The sequence below is a fragment of the Poeciliopsis prolifica genome, unplaced genomic scaffold (assembly GCF_027474105.1).
Source record: "Poeciliopsis prolifica strain line A6 unplaced genomic scaffold, Auburn_PproV2 SCAFFOLD014, whole genome shotgun sequence".
Taxonomy (NCBI): Eukaryota; Metazoa; Chordata; class Actinopteri; order Cyprinodontiformes; family Poeciliidae; genus Poeciliopsis; species Poeciliopsis prolifica.
In genome coordinates, this window is record NW_026562389.1 from 10,800,074 (window position 1) to 10,819,579 (window position 19,506).

Below are 19,506 nucleotides of genomic sequence, written 5' to 3' on the forward strand. Positions count from 1 at the left end.
GCATTTAAGTTCTGCAGCGTTTCCTCCAACTTCTGCTGCCACCATGTCTGACCGGGGAACCTTCGACACCAACGTGGTCACCATGACCCGCTTCGTGATGGAGGAGGGCAGGAAGGCGAAGGGCACCGGGGAGCTGACCACGCTGCTCAACTCGCTGGGCACGGCGGTGAAGGCCATCTCCAGCGCGGTGCGCAAAGCTGGGATCGCCCATCTGTGAGTTCACCGAGTCAAACACGCAGTTTTATCTGTAGAAACTGCCGCACATTTTGCGCTTTCTGCGGCTGTTTTGTGTGCTTTTGTTCGCTGCGTTCACATCCACGTTGACACACTGGCTGAGCAGGAGACTCAGGTTGTTTGCGCACCAATCAGGAAGCGCAAACCTCCAGGGGACCCGCACACACGTTCAGCAAACATCCAATCTGCCTGTTTCAAGACACCAAATCCCTGCTTTTGCATCCATTTTCCTCACTAACAAGCTAGAAATGAAACTTCAGCCACAACAATTCAATTTTCTTCTGATTGAAAGAAACAAAGAACCTTCTGTTCTGTTGCAAGTCCAGTTTTAGTTTTAAAAATGGGACAGCAGGGATTAGTGGAGGTGGGTGGAGTGCACAAAACATGCACACAAACAAGTAAGAGCAGCAAATCTTCCACATATTTCTACTCAAGTAAAAGTAGAAAGTAGCTGTGCAGGAAATCACTCAACTAAGAGAGCAAGAGTTTCCAGTAAAAAGTCCCTCAAGTAGTGAGAGATTTAAAAATTACATCATCAGATGGACCAAAATATAAAGTTAAGTGGAGATTTTGGTATTTTAAGGACCAAAGTGACAATAATTCATATAATAACAACAAAACAGGCAAAAGAAAATAAGTTTTTTTTAATAAACACTGATGCAACTTTAACAAAAGCTGCAGGTGTTTGTCTGTGTCTGTTTGGTTAAAACATGTTTGTTTTTCATTCAGTGGGTAGAAAATCCAGAAATTTTATTTTACTAAGAGTAGAGATGCTTCATAATAAAATTACTCAAGTAAAAGTAAAAAGTGCAGTGTAGTAAAAAAGATGCATAAGTAAATGTAATTGAGTAAATATAACCTGTTACTATGAAAGTCTGTGTATTAATGAACATTTACATGAATAATACTAAAATCTACGACTGCATTCAGTTTAGTACAGTTTGTGAGACGTTTGTCAGTAATAATAGCAGCGAAGCATCTGCTCAGTGTTGTCCTTCTCTTTGTGTCTTTATCAGTTATGGGATTGCAGGTAACACCAACGTGACGGGTGACCAGGTGAAGAAGCTGGACATCCTGTCCAATGACCTGGTCATCAACATGCTCAAGTCGTCTTTCACCTCCTGCGTTCTGGTGTCCGAAGAGAACGAAGAGGCCATCATCGTGGAGCCCGAACAACGGGTCCGAATTTATGTCCAATAAAACATAATGACGCAAACTAACTGTAGATTAATGCAGACAAATCTGACCACTTCTCCGTGTAGCTGGTAGCTCTACATTTAGAAAATATGTAAATGCAAAACAAAAGCAATAAAAATGTAAATTTGAGGAAACCATTTGAGATGTGGTTTGTAAATAAAAAAATCATCCTGCTGTAAACAAGTAATGATATTCATTTAATGTCTTTTCTGGTTCTTTTTCAGGGAAAATACGTCGTTTGCTTTGATCCTCTGGATGGCTCCTCAAACATCGACTGCCTCGTCTCCATTGGGACAATATTTGGCATCTACAGAAAGGTAGCAGCAAAACGTTCAACTCTGGCATTGATGCACTTTTTTCAGAAAAAGATCAACTGAAGACAACAAACTTCCAGTTACTGACACCATGTGATTCCCAGACCACAGATGACGAGCCATCTGAGAAGGACGCTCTGCAGCCGGGCAGGAACCTGGTGGCGGCGGGATACGCGCTCTACGGCAGCGCCACCATGATCGTTCTCTCCACCGGACAGGGAGTCAACGGCTTCATGCTCGACCCAGTCGGTACTCCGTTTGGCTCTCATTTACACCAACTGCTGCTAATCACTGACGGCCTTCTTCACGTTTTGCTCAACAGGCCATCGGCGAATTCATCCTCGTCGAGCACGACGTGAAAATCAAGAAACGGGGGAAGATTTACAGTCTGAATGAAGGCTATGCTAAGTATTTTGATCCGGCTGTCACAGAGTACCTGCAGAGGAAGAAGTTTCCTGAGGTAACATGATGATTTTTTAGGAAATGTTTCATGTGTTCCTCGTGTGACCCGTGAACACTTCATGTCCTTGTAGGACGGCAGTGAGCCGTACGGCGCGCGCTACATCGGATCGATGGTGGCCGACGTCCACCGGACGCTGATGTACGGAGGAATCTTTTTATACCCAGGAAATGTGAAAAGCCCCAAAGGAAAGGTGAGATCCAGATGAAACTCAGAGATGAAACGAGTTGCAACTCTTTTAAAGAGGACACAAAAACTTTAGGATGATTTCTTTGTTCGCTTGCACCCTTCGAACAACTACCCAGATCCCAGTTTGTTGGCAACAACAATTAGTTTTTGCACAATTTGTCTCGACTCTGACTTGACCAACATGTCAAGCTGTTCTGTCACAATGTTGTTTCTTCATTTTGCACATCCTTCTTCATTTTTAAAAAACTGAACGGAGTCTTTTAAAAAATGTTAAAGTTTTTCTGCGAGGGCAGAGAAACTTTTAACATTTCTGCTTTAAGCTAGAGGTTGAGCACATTCTGTACCCTCAAAGTAAGATTACTTCACTTAAATTTAGCACTTTTCCGTTATTATTAAAGAATTACGAACATAAAAGAAAGTTTTATTTTTTGTTACTTGAATCAGGTTTTTCTTATTTCAGGTGTAATATTTGAAACTCCACAGAAATACTCAGATTTTGTGTTTTTGCAGTGCGTCTACATGTTTTCCATTTCCACTATTGAATAGGAAGCGTTGATCGATTAGCATCAGGAAGCTAACCTTTCTATTTGCTTGAAGCTGCGGCTGCTGTATGAGGGAAACCCGATGGCGTTCATCATGGAGCAGGCGGGCGGCATGGCGTCCACTGGCTTCGAGAACATCCTGGACATCCAACCCGCAGGCATCCATCAGCGCGCCCCCGTGGCCATGGGCTCCCCCGACGACGTCCGGGAGTTCATCGCCATCTGCAAGAAACACGCGGCGAAGTGAGGCGGGCGGTGCCAACCCGCTGCCCGACCCGCTGCTGACCCGCCACCAACCCGCTGCCCGACCCGCTGCCCGACCAGCTGCCTTCCTTTGTGACCAAAACGGTTTGGGAGATTTTCGGGCTTTAATGAGTCAAACTGTTTGAGTTGTTCATAAGCTTCAGTAAACCTGAAATGAAGACTTTACTCTTCAGTTTACAAAAAGCTGCTTTAATCAGCCAAAATATGCAAATGACCAAATATAACCTACGAACCAAAATGCTGATTTTATCTTGTTCAATAAAAAATGTTTGGAAGAAAATATTTTAAATAAACCAAACGGATTCTATGAAGATGTAATCGGTGTCGTCATTTTGCAGATTCAAGTATTCAGTGTCATGAGGTCAAAGGTCAAACTGTGGCTCAGAGGACATTTATGGCGGCTGGAGCAGGTTTTATGCAGCTCCTGACTGCAGTTCAAGAATACCATAAATTTGACCTTCAGTGGAAACTTTTGCCATATTTCAATGACAAATTTAACAGATTTTTAATTTTAATTTCACAATAAGTAGAGCTATAAACATACAACAATTTTTCATTTTTAAAAAAGACTAAAGCACATTAATTCTATTAAACTTTAGTAATAGTTTTTTTTAAAGAAAGTTCCCATTGTTAACAGAATTTCTGGATCAAATAAAAAACATAAAAAGTTAGAAAAATGTTTTATTAAAACAAAACAAAATCTGCCACTTTGTTCATTAAAATTTTGCATGTTTGTATTTTTGCTGTGCAGAGAAGAAAAAAGTCACAAGAAATATATTTTTCCTTTTTAGTTGGAAAAACAAACAACTTCAGGATTTCGGCTCAAAGATGAAATGATTACTTTAGTAATTATTACTCAGTCAGAAACAAGAAGACCTCATTTCTCCTGAAACAAACCAGGTTTTGCATCATGTGTGTTTTTTTTATGAAGGGAAGAAAGAGATAAAGTTTACAAAAGCAGCCAGCAGAACAAATAATGTAGAAAGGAAGTTTACACAAGTATGGGAGTGAACGATGTGCAAACAATGGAGCAAGACAAAGAAAAAAAGAGGTTATGACAAACAGCGAAAAATAAAAACCAAATTTTCTCGTCCAGTTTCTAATGCAAATCTTAATAAACCTGAAATAAGACAAAACTAGCTCAGAGATAACTTTTCAGAAAGGTATAGCTTTTTTTAAAATGAAGAATTTCTTAATATTAGGCAATAAAATACCAGTTACACTAGTAGATAATTTGAGGGAAAAGTTTCCTAAAAGTGAAATAATCTGTTTTATTATTTTATTTTAAGTAAATCAAGACATCCTGGTACTTTTCTTTGCATTGAGAAATAAGCATCAGATGAATATAATTAACAAAATGTCAAGTATAAACACTTAGCTAAACCATACAACCATAAAACGAGTGCAGAATTTCAAAATAAAACAGGAAGTGAAGAAACCCAGAGCGTTGCAGTGAAGTTACACCATCAAAAATTAGCAACAATAAATTGGATTATTTATCAAACAGAGAAAAAAAATGGTGATTATTGTTCAAGGTTATATTTTGTGAAAATGACTGAAGAAAAAAACATTTTTGTCTCCCATGTCAAAAACAACCAAACCCACATAAAGATCTATTTCTGAAATAAATAAAAATGGGTAAAATGATGCATGAAGGTTAAATGATACTTTATCCTGCAGGAGGTGTCAACCTTTGACCTTTACACCAAAAGGCTTCAGATGACCTTAAGCTGAAAGGTCAGACTGAGTTCTTCAAGCTCTGTGACCTTTAAGCTGAAAAGAGCCAAGAAAACCAGAGAAAATATCATTTTTATTGACAAACATTCTGCAAAGTTTATTCATGAGCAAAGCTGCTCAGGTTGCATTAAAATAAACGTTTAATGAATTGATAAAATAGTTTATAAATCAGGTTTTCCTGCACTTTCTCTCCTCAAGCTGTGCAGCCGACACTCGACACCACCGGGCCGGGCCGGGCTCACAAATAGATCCGCCGGCCCGGAATGACAACGACGCGGAGCCAGACCAGGAGGTCCAGTCAAAGCCCGTCCGAACCTGCTGCCTGCAAGGAAAGCCGCCGGTCCAGAACCCAGCACCGGACCAGAACCCAGCACTGGACCAGAACTCAGCACTGAATCAGCACCGGACCAGAACCCAGCATGTCGGACCAGTCTGCCTTTGACACGGATGTCTGGACCCTGACCCGGTTCATCATCGAGACGGGCCGGCAGGCGAAGGGAGCCACCGGGGAGCTGACCCAGCTGCTGACCGCCATGCTGACCGCCATCAAGGCCATTTCCTCGGCGGTGCGGAAGGCCGGACTCGCCCACCTGTGAGTAGAACCTGTCAGGAAGAAAGAGGAGGAAAAAATCTGAAATATTCTATATTTCTGGATTTGAAAAATTATAAACTTGCTTTGAAAAAACAAGAAAATGTTTTGATGCTGTCAGAGGAAAAACTGTTTACCTGCAATGCTAACTAGCTTTAGCATTCAGAACAGGCTCTGCTGATGGTGAGCAGCACCAGGGAGTGATTGACAGCGCTAAGACCCGCCCCCTGGCTCTCATTGGATATTTCATATTAGCGCTGAGAGAAGGCAGAGGAACTGATTGTTCTCCAGATCATCTCTCTCATGGAGACTCACGACAGGGTGACAGTTTCCAGTCAGAGCTGATTCCTCTGCAGGTCCAAATGTTGGACATTTTATTTTCCTGCCTCAGTCGAGGTTTAACGTTTCCTCAGCAGTCCTGTCGTAACGCCGTGTTTGGTTATGATTCACTTATCTGCATTATCTTGGAGAAATTAAACATTACACACGACTGGTCAACGTTCTGAATTGCTCAAAATTGACTTTGCAATCTTCTTTGTTTGGGGACTGAGGGAGACACAGTCAGGTTTTCAGACCAAATCATTAGGATGGTGCAGAAATTCAAGAATGTACCAGTCAAGAAATATACCAGTCCAGATGCTTCGTCCTCTTTAAATCTTCTAACGTCAAGAAGTCCAATCATTTAGACTCCTTGATTTCCTCCAGCTGAGATGTTCTTCTGAATTTTTAATAATGTTTCTCCAGTTCTTTTTAAATTTGGACAATTTTGTGTAGTTTCTTCTTTTTCCTCCTCATTCTCCACTCAATTAAGGCAATTATTTCTATCATAAAATATGATGCAGAAGCAACACAAAAACTTTTTTAGATAAAGCTTGATGAGAAAAATAGCCAAAAATCTCAGCAATTTGATGTTAATCCAGAAATTTTCTAGGAAAAAATGAAAATTTCTGAGTTTGAAAAGTTTAACATTTTGACCAAAAATTCAGAATTTTTTAGATTGATCTCAGAAATTGTCTTGTAAAAATTTGGAGTTTCAAAAATGTTTAATTTTTGACTTTTGAAACTCGTAAATGTCCCTGTCTTTTTGTAGAAAATCTCTGGGATTAATCTGAAACCTTCTCAGATGGTTATGTTGCGTTTGTCTCCAGGCAGGGCATGGCCGGCTCCGTCAACGTGACGGGGGACGACGTGAAGAAGCTGGACGTCCTGTCCAACGACCTGGTCATCAACATGCTGCAGGCGTCCTACAGCACCTGCTGCCTGGTGTCCGAGGAGAACAAGGAGCTCATCGTCACCCCCCAGGACAAACGGGTAACCTTAAAGGGCCAGCGCACATTTAAAGGCTGGGATGCCTGAGACTGCAAGTTTCAGGCATGTTTATCTACATTAAACATGTAGATAAATGTTTTTTACCAATGATGAGAAATTTATGCTGTGTTCCACCGAGGCATTGTTTGCAATACCTCATGTTTTTCACAAGTGAATGTTCTTTTTTATTTTGGAGTTGCAGACTGCGATGGTGTATTAGGGCCAATTTACATGAGAAAATAAGGAGTAAATTTCTGCAAAAAAATTTAAAAAAACAAACTCAGAAGTTTCTGAGATTAATCTGAAAAAAATCCTCTGGAAAAAAATGTTAAAATGTCACTTTGAAAAGTTGAAAATTTAATGTTTATCTACATCTGAAATTCTGAGGTTAGTCTCAGAAATTCTCTAGAAAAATAATGTAGACATTTTGGATTTTGATCTAAGCGCTAAGGAAATTTTAAGGAAAAGAATCAAGAACATTTCAGAGTTTCAAAAAGTTGAAAATTGGAAACATATTAGAAAAAACAAGGAAATTTGGAGATTAATCCCAGAAATTTTTGTAGAAAAACTTAACAGGAATTTTTGATTTGTTGGCAGAAATCTACACCTGGTATTTTTATTATTATAATTTTCTGTGGTAGGATCTATATTGAAGGCTTATTTTCAGCTGGAAGGTGATTGGCTGGTCCTTCCAGGTGCCATTCCTCACCTTTGGTCACGAGTTTCGGATCATGACCATCAGAACCAGACCAGCGTCTGAAACAAGCTGAGACTGAGCGATAAGCATCAGTTTCTCCTGATCAGAAGTTTTATCTTCAGACCCTGAAGATAAAACTGATTCATTGGTTTGACCTCAGGGAAAGTACGTGGTCTGCTTTGACCCTTTGGACGGATCCAGTAACATCGACTGCCTGGCCTCCATTGGCACCATATTCGCCATCTACAAACGGGTGAGTCTCACTGTTTACAAATCTGTTCATCCAAAACTGATTCCATTAAAAACCCTGCAGTAACACGCTGCAGCCACCAGAGGGAGGTGTTGTTCAACTGACTGCAGGAGAACATAGTAAATATGTAACAACTAAGCAATAAAGAGAGTTTTTAAGTAATTATTGATATATTTTAAATTAAATAAATGGGTCAAAGCAAAGAACTCAGACTAATGCTGTTCATTTGATAAATGATTAAAAAGGAAACATCAATAATTAATGATTATTAATGTGTGACATGTTTGAAAATTAATGACTGTTTTAAATATTGATTATTCAGACGATTGATTAATTTGATTTGTGGTGCACTCTCCTAATTTTTCACTTAATGCTTTATTAGAAATGCATTAAAACACGTTAATAAAAATAATACATTTTACAGCCTGAAATGCAGCAGCACAGGATTCATTTTGTGCCTGACGTCACATGAACACAGAGTTCAGATAAATCAACAAATCTCACCAAAACGTTTATTTCCATCGACAGATTATTTCACTTCCATTTTCCCCATATCATAAGTAAAATAATCTTCCAGTGAAACTAAAACCTTTTCATCAATATTAATAAATTGTTTACTTAAATGCTCTTATGTCTTCCTTAAGAGTTAGTTGTGAGTTAGTTTCTTATTTCAAGTACACTAAGACATGCAGACATGCAGACTAGAAACTAGAACAAAAAATGTTATAAGATTTTGTGTTTTTTTCAGTTCAGTTAATTAGTCGATTACTAAAGTAGTTGATGATTTTAATAAATCATAAATCATGATTAATCGTTCCAGTTGCATTGCTTAGCCAGCTCTGTGTTTTCCTCTTGTCGCTGCGGTCAGACGTCAGAAGGCGAGCCCACAGAGCAGGACGCCCTGCAGCAGGGGAAAAGCATCGTGTGCGCCGGCTACGCACTCTACGGCAGCGCCACGCTCGTCGCCCTCAGCACCGGCGCCGGACTCAACTTCTTCATGCTCGACCCGGTCAGTCCGCCAACCTGAGCTACTTGCCGGGTTTTTTTAATCTCCAGCTGCAAATATTTGTTATAAATTGGCATCAAACAAATTCTGTTGAGAGACGCAAAAAACAAGTAAAGGACTAGGTTTTACTGCAAACATCTTAATGCACTTAAAATAAGACTAAACTTACTCACAAGTAACTTTTCTGCGAATAATAGGAGTTTAATTTAAGTAAATAATTCCTTAATATTAATATTATTATTTTACCTATATCAAAATAAGCTCCTGTATCTTGGATAAAAGTTACTTGCAAGTTAGTTTTGTCTTTTTCTAGTGTGTTAAGATGTCTGCCCTACAAACTACATCACAATGACTTTGTAAGACTTTGTGTTTTTGCAGTGAACACCAGCAACTTGAAATCCACAGAGATATATTTGCTGTTATTCATTGTTGTTTCTGAGCTTTAAGCTTAGAAATCAAATCTTTTCCGGAACATTTCGGTGAATTTAAACATTTCCTTCTTGGCTCCGCTCTAAAGGCCATCGGTGAGTTCATCCTGATCGAGAGGAACGTGCGGATCAAGCAGAAGGGAAAGATCTACAGTCTGAACGAAGGCTACGCCAAATACTTCCACCCCTCCATCAACGAGTACCTCAAACACAAGAAACACCCCGAGGTGAAACGTTTCCACTCAGGACTACAGCCTTGATGCACTGTAAAAAAGTATTTCAGGTTATTCTGCTGTAAACATCTTAGTTCTCTTAATTAAGACAAAACTAACTTACAAGTGAGCTTGTTTTCAGTCAATAAATCCTTAATACTGACGACAAATTAAAGACCATTTACAAGTGAAATAATCTGCCAGTAAAACTTGAACTTTTTACGTAAATATTAAGGCATTATTAACTTCAAACAAGCTTTTATTTCTTGCTGAAAAGCTACTTCTAAGTTACATTTGACTTGTTGTGAATTAAGATGTTTGCACTGTACAAACTGAACCAACTTGGTCATATTTAGTGTTTTTGCAGCAGAAACATGAGTTGATGTTTTTCTGTTGTTAATCTGATTCCTTCTGATGAAGCTGTAAAGTAGAAAAAAAACTCGCTGACACTCAGGAGAATCACTTTTGCTGGTGCAGAAATAAAATCGTGTCCGAAGCTCATCATGTGAGTCCTGACGAAGCGTTTGATCTGCCTGGGTGGGTTTACAGAACGCTGACTGCACAGAAATTAATTCATGATTTATTTTCTACTTTCAGGACAAAATCTGTTTACAAAGACTTTATTACTCATTTTATTTGTTTATTTTTCTATTTTGGATCATTAAAATGTCTTTCAGTTAAAGAGTTGAATGTTCATTAGTATTTAAAGTTTATTGAGTTTGGAGAATATGTTCTTTGAAATTTATGTTCAAGAACATCCATTGAAAAGTTTCTCAAAAAATAAAAACAAAAAAACTATATTTTCATTTATGGCAAAAACTTCTGGGATAATTTGTTTCCATGTCAACCCTGTTAACGAACAAACAAACTTCAAAATACAAAATATTAAATATTTGTAGTTTCTACTGCAAACATCTGGACATAAGAAAGAAGACGAAGCAAACTCAGGAGTGACTTGGTGATATTTGGTTTCTTCGGGGTTAGCAGCTTCGTTCTGGGCGCCGCAGGTCAAACCCAGCGATCAGGAAGCTGCAGCCTGTCAGCTGGAAACTCTGGAGCCTGTTCAGCTCTGCAGAGTCCAAAACACGATGACTGAGTCCGTTCAGAACCACTGATGAGTCAGAGAGGAAAAGCTTGAATCTTTTATTTCCTCTGTGACTCATCATCCCGTGAATCCTGCAGTCATGCCACAGTATCATCATGTGACATTGATATCTGCACCATTGCTTTGATCATTTCCTGCATGTTTGAGAAATCCTCTGATCTCCATGGCACCGATCAGCTGTGCAGAAACAAACCTGCACAGATTCAAACTGAACGTGTTGAGCAAAGAGGAAGAAAATAATCTCACTGCTGCAGATTCAAATGTTGTTTTTTATGCTCATATCTCAAAACATCACTTTGTGCTTTTTGAGGGTGAAATATTGTCCTATTATAATAATGTTTTATTTTGTAGTTTATTCTCATATTATTAGCACTTTATTAATAAAACCAAAAATGATCTAAATTCCTCATTTTTCTGCAACTTTAAGACTCTTTTTGTGTCAGAGTTATTTTAATATTACCTATTTGGTGTCGCTTTTATGAATAAATCACAATAATATGAGAAATAACAAAATATTGTTCTAATATTAATGTAATATAATAATATTTTGCCCTTAAATAGCCTCATTGAACAGGCCTAATTATATTTATTCTTGTATTTCATTTTATCCTCCTAATTTTACAACTTTATTCTTTTTTTCTCATACTCTGGCGTAAGTTTCCACCTTTAGGATAAAAATAAAAACCATTTTAATGAACAGCAGCCTGATTATTTTCTGAATCTGCCACTATGTAACTACTTTAGATGCCAGAAGGTTTCATTACTTCCTGCTTTGGGTTATTTTTGGAAAATAAAAGGAAAACATTGTGTGACGGTTCGAACCTCCTGATGGTGACAGTGATGCAGCAGATGGGAGTTGTAACCGCAGCTTTCCCCTCCGGCAGAAACTGAAATCACGAGGTTATGGAGCAACGTGAACGTTGAACTGACTGCAGCAGCACAGATTTCACTTCCTGCTCTCAAGCTGCTGATTTCACTTTAGAACAAGTTGGAGGATGAAAGTTTCAGGTTACAAGAAACTCTGGCCACAATTTTATCTGGAGAAATTAAAAAATGACGGAGAAATGAACAGAAAGTCGGATTTTGATCGTCATTTGTTGCGTAGAGAGAAAGATGAGTGTTTCAGAGTTTTGTGTGCATTCAGGTGTGTATTGAGGAACGATGTGAACACACACTGAGTGTGTGATGAGTCAGCAAACACACGACTCCAAACATGCAAAGCCACAAAAATGATTTTCCACTCCGACGCATGAGGAGTTTGTTTGCTTAATGTGACCCAGATCGGCTGCAGGTGAACTCTGACCCCTCTGCTGGTTATTGATTATCCTTTAAAGTTACGGCACAAAGATCAAGCAAAACATCTGGAGGATTTAGTGTAAAGTGTTTTTAGTATTTATCAATCAAAAGTTTTTTTCTTGTACAAACTGTTTTGTTTTTGTTGAGAGGCTTTACATTTTATATTAGTACATTAAAAATAAGATAAAACTAACAAACAATCAGATTGTTTCATTTCAATAGACTTTGAATATTGAAACAAAAAGTTTTCGTTTCACTGGCAGATTATTTCACTCATAACTAGAAAGATTTTCTTGTTTCATAACTGAAGAAATCTAGTGGAACCAGAACTTTTACCAATATTAAGGAACCACAAAACAAGCTCTTGTATCTTGCTAAAAAGTTACTTGCAAGTTATTTTTGACTTATCTTTGGTGAACTAAGATATAAGAGTTTTTAAAACTGCACATTTTCCAGACACCAAATACTATGAATTCATTGTCAAAAAACGTCTTGGTTATTTTATTTAAGTCTTGAGTTGTTTTCAGAAGCCATTTCAAAGAATAAAAACTTGCAAAATATAGTTTTTGCATGACATGTTCCCTTTAAAAGCAAATAAAAAATCTTATAAATTTAAATCTGATAGAAGTTTGATAATCAAGATGAAACTTCAGGTCAATTCTGTGTTTTGCATAAAACTGTTTCACATAACAACCCTGATCCAAATGTTTTTCAATAAACTGCATTAAACCATTTATTTAAAAACCAGTTAATAACAGAAGTGAGTGTCTGTCCTGCAGGACGGAGGCTCCCCGTATGGGGCCCGTTACGTGGGATCCATGGTGTCAGACGTTCACCGCACCATCGCCTACGGAGGGATCTTCATGTATCCTGCAAACGAGAAGAGCCCCAAAGGAAAGGTAACATCAGACGCAGACGGTTTGGTTTTATAACCAACTAATCATGAAAAATGTTAAGTATTTGAATTCCAATAACCATGCTGTTATTTTTTATCTCACAGTAAAAAAAGATCATCTACTGAATTGATTGTTTAAAGATCAATTCAATTTCTCCAGCTTTTTTCCTAGGTGTTTTCATGCATAACATTTCCATAAAAAATGACTAAAAGTCCAAGAAATATTCTCTTGTAAAACATGAAACATGTTTTGAGTTCTACAAACTTCGCTGCAATGTCATTAATGAAAAATACAAGAGTTTGACAAAGTTTGACAGTGACAATGAGTTTTGATAAAAGTATTTTATAAATATTTTAACTAGAAACTAAACCAAACATACCTGGTGAGATTCTGTGTTTTGCAATAAGCTATTAAAACATACAAAAAAGAACAGAATTAAACCCAAAATAGCTGAAAACTGCGTGAAAACGAAGCTACAGTTTGAGTTTGTTTTAACGTAAATAATTCTGTCCTACAGACTGAAAACCATGAAGGTTGGAACCAGTTTTGTGGTTTTCTGTCAGCAGAATCAGATGTTTATCTGTAAACATCTGTTCAGCTGTGGGGATGTTTTCCCTCCACCGATCAATAAGGTTTATTTATGCTGCAGAGAGGCTGTAAAGATAATCAACAACCTTTCACCTCGTTTGCTTCCTGACATCTCGGCTGTCGTGACCTTTTAATCCTCTAGATACCGAATGGACCTGCAGAGCCGGCCCAAGGCAGAAGCAAACTGACCAACTGCTCAGGGCTCCAGTCAGGAAATTCACTAACAAATAAATATCTATTTATTATTGATGAAAAAGAACTTGTTCCACTGGCAGATCTTGTTTTAAGTGGAACAGAAACCTTTTCATCAATGTGAAGAAATTATTGACTTAAACTCATTTATGTTGCTGAAAAGTTACTTATAAGTCAGTTTTGTCTCATTTTATGGGTTATTTCAAGATATTGAAACTAAACCAAAGACATTGTTTAGATGTGTTTTTGCACTGAAGGAGAAATTTGTTGAACTTAATTTGACTGTTTCTGTGTATGTTAACAAAAACATGTTGAAATTGTTAAAAGCTTAATTTAAGCGCCTGCTGAGTTTTCTTGTTTTTTGGGTTCAGCTCTGATTGTTGATATTTATGGTCATTTTGCAAACATGCAGTTGTGTTATTTAGATTTACATACCTTTGTGCAAACATAAAGAAACCAGTTTGGTGTCTTTGTTTTCATCCTTGGAGCTGCTTTAATAACTTCGTTTACATGTCAAATGTGCAGGAGCTGCCTGATAGTTTCTGTTCAGAGCTTTCTGAGTTGATGGATTTGCCTTTTTTGAAAAATTAAAGCTGTTCTCTTACAGCTGCGGCTGCTGTATGAATGCAACCCCATCGCCTTCCTCATGGAGCAGGCGGGCGGCCTCGCCACCACCGGCACCCAGAGGATCCTGGACGTTCAGCCCGAGACGCTCCACCAGCGGGTTCCCTTCGTGGTCGGCTCGCCGGACGACGTCAACGAATATCTGTCGTTTGTGAAGAAGTTTTCATGAAAGCTGCAGCCGAGCTGAACGTTTTCCATCAACCGATGTTTTATCGCCGGAAAGATTCAGACTTTTTTTTCTTTTTGGACAAAACTAAATATTTGTCGGCTTTGTAAACAAGATTTTAGATTTAACTTGTAATAAAATCCAAATATTTAAATGTTCTTAATCTTAAACGGTAGAACTGGTTTTTAGACGTTAAAGTGATTTTTTTCAGGTTAAGGATTAACCTGACTATTCGAGAGTCTGTCTTTAAAAGGAAAACTACTTTTCCTTTTAAAGACACCATATGTGAAGTTTTCATGACTTTTTATCTGTGTTTTATGATTTGAAGCATTTTGCAATGTGCTGTAAAAATAATCTTGATTGACTGATATAACAAGGGATTCAGATATTTTATTGATTACTGCAAAAGCTGAAAATGATCATAAAACCAGCAAGTGTTAGTCAGTCATTAAGCAGCATAACTATATGCATGGGCTACATATACATGTTTCCATAAATCATTGCACAATCTCCTGTTAATAAAAAACTGTGAGACTTTATTCTCATTCTTTGGCCTTCAGGAGTGCAAGGAAACGTTGCTTAGAGGATAACAGGAAGGCTGGCATCTGTTGCAATGCCACAGTTGTTATTCCTGCCTTTAGCCATGTGGATGTAGCCGTTGTTGCCCCAGTTTTCACTCCAGCTGCAAAGAAAATATGAAAAAGCCATATATGAATGACTTCTAATGATACGTCTCAAAATACAAAACTCAGAAATGAACCATTAAAACTACACACTCTCCACCGAAGTAATGTTGCAGAAGTGACTGACCTGTTCTTCACGATCCAGTAATCCTGATCGGAGGAGCCGTATCCCACCAGGAGGACGCCGTGGTTCAGCTGCTCAGAGCTGCAGTTCTCTTCATAGTAAACGCCTTAAACACGCAGAGAGTCGAGTTACACAAACAGCTAACGGCTCCAGATTCACAGGAACCTTCTGTTCATCAGAAACCAGCCATTTGTTTTTGAAACGGCAACGTCTTCAGTCAGAGGTTTCTACGGATGTGCTGTAATACAGACTGCTATGAAAGATCTTCCCTGCCAACAGCCATCAGTGTCTACAATAACTCTTAAAGAATCTGAATTAATATTATTCACAACATTTAGTTTCCCGTTGGGACCAATAAAGTATTTTTGAGTTTGAATTATAAAAGTGATACATTGTAACTCCTACATTAGTATTATTATTAATTAATAATAATTTTATGGGACAATCTAAAAGCACTACATTGTAGATGAATCAGCTGAATCACTGTATATTTAGAGCAGATTACCCGACTGGTAAAACTGGAAGGAGTGCTGACTGGCGTCTATAGCGACAGAAATGGGCCCCATCGTGGCCACGGCCTCCATCAGGTCTTCCTCGCTGCCACTGGGAATGGATGCGTAGCCGTCAACGATGATGGCGTTGTAGGACGCGTTGTAGAAGCACTGCAGGTTGTCCTGCAGACCAAAGAGGAGAACTTAGTGTCATAAAATGTCAAGCAGGAGCCAAATGATGTAGAACTACCTTTGCCTGGTATGGGTACGATTCTTCAGAGTCCAGACCACCGTTTTCATGAACATACTGAAACGCCATCTTAGCCCAACCACCATCACAGCCCTTGTTGCCCAGATATCTAGAACAGTCCATCAGGTTCTGTTCGCTCAGCGAAACCAGCCTGCGGGTCGCCCTGAACAGCTGGCCCTCCAGGCAGCCGGTGGCGCTGAAGGCCCAACAGGAAGCACAGCGGGCCTGAAGGCAGAATGAAAGCAGAGCATGTCAGGATCCAATGCCTCGGAAATCTAACTACCAACCCGCCGGCTGCAGGATGACCCCCGACCTCCTGGGTCACTCCTGGCTTTTACTTTTGGAGTATTGACTCATTTTACTGTGTTTCCACTGACACAGTAAAACTGAGCAAATTGAAACTATGAAAATACATTTCCTTAATGGAGACATATCAATTAAAAAAAAAAACTTTCCTTTTCTGGAGAAAAAAATCAATTTAAAGCACTTTCACTAGCTCTGAAACTATGTCAGAAGCTCTGACTATATTCTTCTTTCAGTTCTCGATCACAGCAAACCAAAATTTAATGTTTAAAAAGTAATGAATATAACAATTTAAATGTCAACTACAGTGAAAATGTTCAACATAATAATAAAGAAAAAATAAACATAAAGTTTATCATATAAATTGAGATGAACAAATGCTATAAATTAAACTTCTAAAAGGGTTTTGTGCTGGAATGAGGAGATTTATCGGCCACATCGAAGGCAACAGAAACACTTTGTCACTTCACACAAGTCGTGATCAACAGCCGGATGTTGCTTCTGGCAGAAACAACAAAGAAGACAACAGGAAGTAGAAGGAGATTGATGGCATGTTTTTGTTTTTTTCAGTGTGCAGCTGGCTCCACTGTAGCTTATCACAGTTGTGTGTCATTCTAACATGTTGAATCTTTTGTTTCCATGATTTTTTTACTACATGAACAAGCTTATTCACACTTGACTTTAATTTAATGATTTATTATTACTCCCTTCAGTGAACTGCTTGGTTCACCTTCAGTGAACTGCTTGGTTTCAGCAAGTGATGATACAAGTTGAGGAAGCAAAGTGGAAAATATGCACTCAGACAAGTCAGGTGAAGTTAGACAACCTGCCAAGAAAAATGTTTATTTCAGAGAAAACAGATGATGTTACCTGGTCCTTGACGGGCGTTACGTATCCTTCTGTCCTCCAGTCCACAGAAACAGGGACGTCCAGGAAGCTGGGCTTCTTGAAAATGGTCCCAACCTTCGGCTCTGCTTTGGGTTTGTAGCCGTGCATAATCTGCCTGAACTCCTCCTGAGTCTGTTGGAAATGTTTCAGTCAGCACAACAGGCCACAACAAAAACACACAAAAAGAAAAGTGCTGTAAGTAGCAAACCACTCAGTTACTCTCTGAAAACGAATCCTCACACAGGGACCCTGTGCTGGTGCAGATGAACCTGCTCTGCAAGAGCAACCTCCAAATCGTCCATTTTGAGTCAACATGGAGGGCTGAGGATTTCCACCTCACAACCAGTTTAATGCATTAATTATGAAACTAAAGCCACTTACTTTCATTTAGCTTCTATTACTATCTTAATTATGCAAAAAAAAAGAACAACTTTTTTTTACATACCCTCATCAATCCCTTTTCATTAACTTAAAGTTTTGGTCATTTTGTACCTGATATTTTGGGAGAATCATTTTGTTCCTCCCTGCAGTTCATAACGTAATTTCACAAAATTGAACTGTAAATTGCATTAACAATTAGGTTAAATTGATTTTTAATAATCTGGTAACTTTTCCCTCAATCTTAGCAGGAGGACTGGAGAAAAGGAGGTTGACCTGCGGATAATATCTGCTCTGTTGCCTCACCATGTCTGCGAAGTGGTTCATGCCCAGACGGTAGGTCTGCTTCCCCAGGGAGTGCTCCAGGTTGTGCATCTCGATCTTCTTCAGGTTCTTCTCCCACACCATCCGCCGCCAGCCCTCCTCTTTCTGCAGCAACACCAACATTCAATCAGCTGTTTCTGGTCAAAAATGGATTTAAAGAGTCAAATTTACAACAATTCGTAGAATCGGGGATTTTAGTCAAATTAGATGCTGATGCTGTAAAATGGGAGGATGAGATTTGGATGGGAAATGTAACATCTCAGTCAAGCTTTCAGTGCATGTGTTGCATTTCATGCCTGTTTTGTTGTTCATCGGCTGTTTTTACCTGGTGGTAGGTTTTGTTGTACCGGTTCACCCACAGCTCCCAGTGCTGATCCAGCTGTGGGTCTCGACTCGGGGCTGACAGAACTTCACTCATGCAGAACATCAGAAGCACTAAATGCAGCATTGTTCCCACTTTCAGCTGGAAGAAATAAATAAAAACATCAAAAAGCTGAATAAATGTAGGATGTAGGACTTCTGGCAGCACATAAATTATTAAGCTGTAAAATTATGATTTCACTCATGAAGGTAAAATAAATTGTCCAAACCTGCCTGGCCTTGTTGAACAGTGAATTAACTGGGATTAAACACAAATTTCACCTGGAGAATCAAGAAATCACTTCAACAGAAACTGTAAAATATCTTTTTCAAACAGAGAAAATGTATAAACGTTAACTTCTATTTGTGTTTTATTTTTACCAAACTTACAGATTAAACTCTGTTATTCAGTCCAATGATTTACTTTTTCATCCATTTTATCATTTAAGCCACAAAATAACCAACAGATCAGTTGATCACTGTATTGATCACTGGATTTGATTCCAGAAAGAAAAAAAGCCCCAAACTAAATTATTTAATATAGAAGATAATTATTTCTTCAAGCTCTGACATGCAACTATATTCTTCTTTCAGTTCTCGGCAAACCACAATTTAATGTTTAAAAAGTAATGAATATAACAATTTAAATGTCAACTACAGTTAAAATGTTCAACATAATAATAAAGAAAAAATAAACATAAAGTTTATCATATAAATTGAGATTAAACCTTTGAAACTTACTGTGATTTTTTTCTGTTGATGAGGAGAAGCAGAGAACCGATTCCTTTCTGCGCCGAGGAGCAGAAAGTTTATAAGCTTTCAATGTGAAAGCGTTGAGCTTTCTGATTGGTCCAGGTGATCCAGGTGTGTCCAGGTGATGTGATTCCTGAAACAGGACACACTTGGCCGCTTCAGCATCAGCATCTAAAATTATAAATATTTAAATTAATAAATAAATTAATAATAGAAAACAAAGTTATAAGTAAAAACAAAATTTTGGGAATAAAATCAAATTAATCAAATTGTTCAACATTTTAATTCAAAGAAAAAAAGAAAAATATTAGAAAATTTGATTTGGCTTCTTTTGGCTGGAATAAATTTTTAAAGTGACTAAACTGCAACAGGAATAAACATTTGTAACAGGATGTAGAAACATTTTCTGTATTATTTGTGTCTCTTTATGTAGGTGAGGATGCTAACTCTGCTATGCTAACAATGGATTAACTAAACAAATGCTAAGATTTTAACAAACTACTTTTCACACATTTTTACCAGCTAACGTGAAATTTGATTTAAAATCAGACATTTTAATAAAATAATGGTTAATGCTGTCAAAAGCCTCATATAGATTATTATTGGAAGCTAAAATATGCTACTTGTTTTCAAAGCAACCAATCCCGGAGCGGAATTT

The 19,506-nt window shown here is 38.2% G+C and overlaps 3 protein-coding genes across 4 annotated transcripts; 2 read left to right on the top strand and 1 right to left on the bottom strand.

The window, feature by feature from the left end:
* Positions 1–3,511, top strand: LOC129366263 (fructose-1,6-bisphosphatase 1-like). Its single transcript, XM_055040008.1, has 7 exons — positions 1–213; positions 1,251–1,413; positions 1,656–1,748; positions 1,850–1,990; positions 2,068–2,205; positions 2,279–2,398; positions 2,992–3,511. Exons 1-7 carry the CDS (start codon positions 44–46, stop codon positions 3,181–3,183), a joined length of 1,017 nt encoding a protein of 338 aa, XP_054895983.1. The 5' UTR covers positions 1–43; the 3' UTR covers positions 3,184–3,511.
* Positions 3,512–5,200: 1,689 nt separating this feature from the next.
* Positions 5,201–14,833, top strand: fbp2 (fructose-1,6-bisphosphatase 2). Its single transcript, XM_055039539.1, has 7 exons — positions 5,201–5,529; positions 6,675–6,837; positions 7,692–7,784; positions 8,650–8,790; positions 9,305–9,442; positions 12,608–12,727; positions 14,112–14,833. Exons 1-7 carry the CDS (start codon positions 5,357–5,359, stop codon positions 14,295–14,297), a joined length of 1,014 nt encoding a protein of 337 aa, XP_054895514.1. The 5' UTR covers positions 5,201–5,356; the 3' UTR covers positions 14,298–14,833.
* Positions 14,667–18,868, bottom strand: LOC129365972 (procathepsin L-like). 2 transcript variants are annotated; one of them, XM_055039541.1, is made up of 9 exons: positions 18,837–18,862; positions 18,326–18,354; positions 18,061–18,198; positions 17,718–17,840; positions 17,016–17,165; positions 15,843–16,067; positions 15,607–15,775; positions 15,105–15,207; positions 14,667–14,976 (listed from the first exon to the last, which is right to left on the bottom strand). In XM_055039541.1, the coding sequence occupies exons 3-9, from the start codon at positions 18,181–18,183 to the stop codon at positions 14,874–14,876; spliced, it is 996 nt and encodes a 331-aa protein (XP_054895516.1). In that variant the 5' UTR covers positions 18,184–18,198; positions 18,326–18,354; positions 18,837–18,862; the 3' UTR covers positions 14,667–14,873. The 2 variants fall into 2 exon arrangements, with proteins under 2 accessions (XP_054895516.1, XP_054895515.1); XM_055039540.1 differs by lacking the exon at positions 18,326–18,354 and having other exon boundaries at positions 18,837–18,868.
* Positions 18,869–19,506: the final 638 nt, after the last annotated feature.

Coding starts and splice junctions, on each gene's coding strand:
- LOC129366263 (XM_055040008.1), top strand. CDS start 44: ATGTCTGACCGGGGAACCTTCGACACCAACGTGGTCACCATGACCCGC. Junction 1,749..1,849: donor TATTTGGCATCTACAGAAAG/GTAGCAGCAAAA, acceptor TGTGATTCCCAG/ACCACAGATGACGAGCCATC. Junction 2,399..2,991: donor TGAAAAGCCCCAAAGGAAAG/GTGAGATCCAGA, acceptor ATTTGCTTGAAG/CTGCGGCTGCTGTATGAGGG.
- fbp2 (XM_055039539.1), top strand. CDS start 5,357: ATGTCGGACCAGTCTGCCTTTGACACGGATGTCTGGACCCTGACCCGG. Junction 6,838..7,691: donor TCACCCCCCAGGACAAACGG/GTAACCTTAAAG, acceptor GTTTGACCTCAG/GGAAAGTACGTGGTCTGCTT. Junction 8,791..9,304: donor ACTTCTTCATGCTCGACCCG/GTCAGTCCGCCA, acceptor TCCGCTCTAAAG/GCCATCGGTGAGTTCATCCT.
- LOC129365972 (XM_055039540.1), bottom strand. CDS start 18,183: ATGCTGCATTTAGTGCTTCTGATGTTCTGCATGAGTGAAGTTCTGTCA. Junction 17,841..18,060: donor ACAACAAAACCTACCACCAG/GTAAAAACAGCC, acceptor GTGTTGCTGCAG/AAAGAGGAGGGCTGGCGGCG. Junction 16,068..17,015: donor TAACGCCCGTCAAGGACCAG/GTAACATCATCT, acceptor TTCTGCCTTCAG/GCCCGCTGTGCTTCCTGTTG.